The sequence below is a fragment of the Propithecus coquereli genome, unplaced genomic scaffold, assembly GCF_000956105.1.
Source record: "Propithecus coquereli isolate 6110/MARCELLA unplaced genomic scaffold, Pcoq_1.0 Scaffold55, whole genome shotgun sequence".
NCBI classification, from domain to species: Eukaryota; Metazoa; Chordata; class Mammalia; order Primates; family Indriidae; genus Propithecus; species Propithecus coquereli.
Window position 1 is genome coordinate 4,954,783 of NW_012151396.1, and position 6,217 is coordinate 4,960,999.

At 33.3% G+C, this 6,217-nt stretch overlaps 1 protein-coding gene across 1 annotated transcript in view; it reads right to left on the minus strand.

Moving 5' to 3' along the window:
- Window positions 1-6,217, minus strand: part of NETO1 (neuropilin (NRP) and tolloid (TLL)-like 1) — a 156,900-nt gene that overhangs the window by 17,478 nt on the left and 133,205 nt on the right. Inside the window, exons 6-7 of the mRNA XM_012657587.1 lie at window positions 5,454-6,012; window positions 4,401-4,475 (exon numbers count right to left, since the gene is read on the minus strand). Of these exons, the coding sequence (XP_012513041.1) occupies window positions 4,415-4,475; window positions 5,454-6,012 (620 nt within the window). The 3' untranslated portion in view covers window positions 4,401-4,414. The remainder of the gene's footprint in view (window positions 1-4,400; window positions 4,476-5,453; window positions 6,013-6,217) is intronic.

Consider the following 6,217-nt stretch of genomic DNA (forward strand, 5'->3'; position numbering starts at 1 on the left):
GGAGTGAATTAGACTCATTGGAAGATTTTTAGTAGAAAAAAGGTAATGTGAAACAGAAAAGTCAGCAACTCCACAATGTGGGTTTTTCTCCATTAACAGCCCAATGATATTGACCTCAAATATGTTTATAGCCACTGTAATTATCTAACAAATCAAGGCTAATTACGGCAAATCAAACATCACATATGTCTATTTTGCAAGGTGATACATAAAATTGGCATGTGTATTAAAATAGGTACCAAAAATCGTATTTCCAAATCGGAACACTTTGAAGTAGGCAACGAAAGTGCACTTGGACAGAAGTGCAAAGCTTAATTCAGGGCTTCACAGGTGATGCTTGTAATTACGATATGCCACTGAGATTCTGAAAAGCGAATTCAAACATAGAAAAACAAAATTTAAAATATAGCTTTATCAAATTAACATAGTGGGCTAACTCAATACATTATTTAAAGCCATCTTATTGAATTAATAAAGCACTTATGTTAATATTTGAATTCACTTTATCAAAAAATATATTTATTAAAATAACTTGACTTAAACGTCTTGAAACATCTCATTCCTTATCTACATATGTCATCCTCTTTTGAATGTCGGTCAAAGGTTGATCTTTTCAGGTGAAAAGATCCAATGTAGCCATTAAATAGGAGTTTTTAATATACTGATAAATTTCAATGCTGGTTTTTAAACAGGCACCTCCAGAGCTCTGGAGGGAACATCTCCCAGCTCTGCTGAAGCCCTGGACTCCCAAGATCCAGCATCCAGAGCTATTGCCGGGAAAATAGCATGACTCCAGGACATTGGCCCAACATCATCACTATCTTCTTTCCTGACGAGTCAGTGCCTGCATGTTGTTAAATAATTCTAGTATTACCACTGAGGAGTTCTCTTCTTCATTTGAAATGTTTTCGTTTTCCCATGAAGATGTTGTGTATTAAATCCAAGTGAGCTATTCATTCTTACTATTTTACTTAGTTTAGTTTGGTGGGTTTTTTTTTTAAAGTCTCCATTAGTGCATTTCTGATGTAAATATCTTTTAAGCATGGGATCATCTGTGTGTTTAGGAGGAATTGGAGGGGATGGAAATTCTGTGGGCAGCTACAGGACAAGTGAATGGTGAAACGGTCACCTAATTTATTTTCCTATCTTTATTGCTATTGTAAATAAAAAGTCTTGACATGTATATCATACTTTTTGAGATTATCATTCAAAGTGAAAGGAGTCCTATGAAGATATCTAAATAGAGAAAGCAATATAAAATACAACTAATCATTTAAAAAATAATCTTTGGTGCATTAACTCTGAATTAAAGGGCCTAAAAGTAAGCATGGTAATAAATAAATTGGTCAAGCCAAATAAAAAGAGTACATTTTATCATAAGCAATGTGTATAAAGATGTGTAGCATGACATTCAAAAGTAATTTGTATTCATCATGTTCAATACATTTTTTCAATTCCCCACTTTATCAAATTCATTGGAAGTGATTATTTGTGTAGGTTGACATTTTTTCAATATAGAGTATTCAAAGTTGTGATAATTTTTTGATTTTTCTATTATAAAATTTTGTTTTATTTTTCATTTACTTGTTTTTTAATATAAGAAATTGAATTTCTTTTTTTCTTTCTTTCTTTTTTTTTTTTGAGACAGAGTCTCACTGTGTTGCCCAGGCTAGAGTGCTGTGGCGTCATCCTCGCTCACAGCAACCTCAAACTCCTGGGCTCAAGCGATCCTCCTGCCTCAGCCTCCCAAGTAGCTGGGACTACAGGCATGCGCCACCATGCCCGGCTAATTTTTTCTATATATTTTTAGTTGTCCAATTAATTTCTTTCTATTTTTAGTAGAGATGGGGTCTCGCTCTTGCTCAGGCTGGTTTCGAACTCCTGAGCTCAAACAATCCGCCCGTCTCGGCCTCCCAGAGAGCTAGGATTACAGGCGTGAGCCACCGCGCCCAGCAGAAATTGAATTCCTAACAGAGATGTAAAACAATAATTTATCTATTTGGTTTGTAAAACCTGCTTGAATTGCAAGGTCTGAATTGTGGTAGACCAGATTGCTATGCTAGTTGAAGAACAGAATTCTTTTAGCCTGTAGAATTCAGTAGTTTTGAAAATGTTGATAACAGATTTATATTAATTCTGACTTTTCATTTTTTTAAAGATTATACATACAATATTTTTAAAGTACCCACTCACTAAATCAAACTTTATAGAATGTGTATACAATTCAACACCAATGAAATACATTTTAGGATTTTACTTTATTTATATGAAATACATCATAATCACTAATCCTCTGGGTGTCATATTCGTGCCTGAGTATAAGAATAATGGAGAATGGTGTAATTTAGGTCATAAAAGGGCCTGTGATTTTAAAGCATCTAAAAAAATACTTTCCTATTCTAAAAGGAGAACATATTCCCAAAACTTTTAGAAGTCAAATATTTGGGGAAGTAAACTTCAATACTAAAGGATCTTCTGTACCCTGAAAGGTGGAAAGAGTTGATATAAAATGTGTACTTATAAGAGTCAGCTTTTTTATCACTCTAATAGAAGAAAACATTTCTCTTAACTCAAGTTAGGAAATTATTATACATTTTATATATCTTTATATAAAAAGTTACAAGTAGCAAGCATATGACCAAAAGAAATGGAACAGTAACAGCAGTATTTGAGAATGCATGCTTTTTACAATGTGCCTAACAAAAAGGATATTTTCCCAACTCAAATATCCAGTACTGACATGCAAGGTATTTTCTCAAACTGTCAATACAGTCATATTGCTAAGTGCTTAATCAAAAACATTTCTATTGTAGGGTATGAATGGTAAAATACCTTATTTCAAAAACTATTTCTGAAACTCGGTATTTTCTTTTGATATAAAACAAAAAGGAAATCAGGGGTATATAGGAGAGAACAAAAATGAGATTTTTTTTCTTATTGCAACCTAGTAATTTTACTCATTACTTTTTGCTGCATTTAATCATCATATAACAACAGGTGTGTATATAGTCCATAGACCTCTAGCTGGTGTTTCCATGGTCCACATTTTCACTTTTCACTGTAGCATGTTCAAAATCACTCAGGAACGCACTATTCTCAAGCAGTCTATATAATGAAAACAATGTACATGTAACACAAGGTTCATCCAAATTCATGTTTTTTTTTCACATCACACAATGTACAATTATATAACAAAGACATAAAACAACATAGAAACAAAAGTGAAACTGACAGCAAAAATAAAGTTGGGGTAGTCTTAATCAGGAACTAATTTCTTCTTCAAGTTTCCAGTAAATCTTAAAATGTATTTAAAAACTAAGGAGCACTTGGTGGCCAGCAACCAAATTACGAAATGAACATATCATTGTGCAGCGGGGATGTCTTGCCGAAGGAATAACAAATGTCTGTAATTCTTATGTTTGGATAAAGGCAGTGGAATGAATTTAGAAATATGTCCACTTTTCCCAATTCGCTATAGAATTTTCTTTTCATAGTCCCCATGTTTGTATAAATAGTTCTTCTCTGAAAATAAAACACAGTTAAAACATTTTCTCCCAATGAAAAATGCATACAAATACACCAATTTATTAAGGTAATATAGAGCATGGAAATGCATTCACCTAATTCAAGAATAGTTGATAGGCTTGAAGAGTTTTGAAGAAATAACTGTCAAGCAAATTTAACTGGAGACATATTAGGCTAGTATAGGTATAGACTATCAAGTGCAGTAAGTAAAGCCATTATGATATCTGATAACAAAATAGATGTACATGTAGACAACTTGTATTAATGGAACCTTGTACATTATCAAGCATTCAAATTTTATGTCATAAAATTTGACATAACATGCTGCATTTAATTTTGATGAGATAAATTACATATGCATGCAAAAATAAGAGTGCATAAACCGTATAAGTACCACCAAATGCTTAGAGTATGAATTTTGAGTAGAATGTTGCCAAATTTTATAAAGCAAATACCAGTTCTATATATTTACTTCAGCTGTATTGAGACTGAATATTCTAATATTTTTATTTCAAAGAACTTGGGTTTCTTCTGGTATTTCTTTGAAGAAAATTCATTAATTATATTATCTTTTCCTTAAAACATGTAAAATTTAGCTTATTAATTTGATGTTCTTTTTAACAAGATTTTGGTACACTGCTTGATGGTAAGAATGTTAACATTTATTTTAAAGACATGTATCCTCAGCATCAACCCTCTATTAGCAATGAATCAAATATTCATTATACTTCTAATCATGAAATGTCATGAAACACATATCTCAAGAAATAATGAATAAATAGCACATTCCCTAAAAAGCTACAAGATGATTGCAACAAAACAAAACAAAACAGAATACAACAAAGTGTGAGAAGGAACCAAGGGCATTTGCTTACCTTGAATTTTCTGTTTAGACCCTAGTTGTGTTGTATTCAGATTCATGTTTGCTTAGAGACCCAATGAGGCAGAACCTGGAATGTTACGGCTATTTCATTCAACAAAGTAATATTTGCACAAAAATAAATGTATCCACACAAATACTTACTAAGAGCATTCCTAAAATTCATAAAACTGTGGTGATAGATGTCTCTTTCATCAGCATGCAAAACATATCAAATTAACTAAAATATTTCAGGTTTTGAGAGTGTATAATGAATGGAGAAAGCATGTCAATTTATACAATAAACTATATGCTGGTAAACATGCAAAACAAAGTATAAGCAGACTGGATTTTGGAATTTAAAAAATTATTTTAAATTTTTTTCCTCAAAACTTTCACTAATTTTAGGACTAATTCTATAACACAGATAATACTCTATTTATATTAAAAGGAAAACAAATCAAATGTTTCTAATAATTCTTGCTGTATTTAAATATAAATGTTTAATATACCATGCTATCATATGTAATTTCTCATATAAGTATTATGTGATATGTGAAATAAAAGTATTTTCATTTTCATACCAAAAATAAATATATTATATTGCAAAATATGTTATTTTTGGATTAAAATTATTCAGCAAGATGGGGGAGCCATCTTGGTAAGGCAATTGTTTCCAAATATCATTTCGTATCTTAAAATACATAAATATTGATGGGAGCAACATTAACGACCATGGGGAATCAAATTATCAATATAAATCTGTATTATAAATTAAAACTCATAATTTTTGTAGAAATAGATATTTGTATGTTTAGAAACAACTGAAATATCTTTGGTCTGTGTGTGCATGTGTGTTCACACACATACATGTATCATGCACATGGATGGGACTTACTAAGTGTATGGATAACACCGAAAAGGAAAATGAAGAAAAAAGTTGAGACACTATGGCTTAAATCATTAATCAAGGGGAAACTGAAATATGAAGACAGACTAGAAGACAAAACTCTGGAAGTATTACAGTCCTCAGGTTATAGTTGTCATCAAAAAATCTATTGATACTGACCGCTGGACGGCTTTATCGTGTCTGGACAGCCTGTGACTCGTGGTTGGCACCTCCTCGATTTCGTCTATGTCACAGGCATCTGCAGCATCTTGCGAGTAGTTGTGTTTCATGACCAGGATGTTTCTTCTGTTCATGGGCGGGATGAGGGGTTTGGCGGGCTGTGCGGGCATCTCCGTCAAGAGAGAAGCATCTCTTGTGCTGAGGTTGCTGCGGCTGCCTTTCGTGCTGGACAGTTGAGATCCACAGTGGTGGTCGTGAACGCATTTGGAAGATGACCTCCGCAGTTTATGGTAATTTTCAAAGTCATCTGCCACATCCGCAAAGTCAGCTGTTGCTCCTGTCCCTCTGAGAGTACATAACTCATAATGAGGAGGCTCAAACACCTCCTGGAAAACCGTCTGGTCAAAGTCTGATTTCCTCTGGACGTATTTTTTTCGAGGCTGTTTGATCTGCACGATGACAGAAATGATAATCAGGATGATCACGATGCAGGACGTCACGCCGATGACGGTCCCGCTGGTGTTGGTCAGCTGGTCCAGGAGGCTGGTTTTCCTCTTTTCTGCGCGTCCGAGAGAGTGAAAACAACAAACAAACAAAACAAGAAACAACCCACCATGCATTAATATTGGAGTCAAAATGTATACTGAGAACTTTAAAATGAAATAGGCTGAGCATACAATTTTTATGGGCTTATAGTAGCATTAGAAAACATTTAAAAATAAAATGTGTCACTTTTCATGAGGGCCTTATCTTCTAGCCTTAAA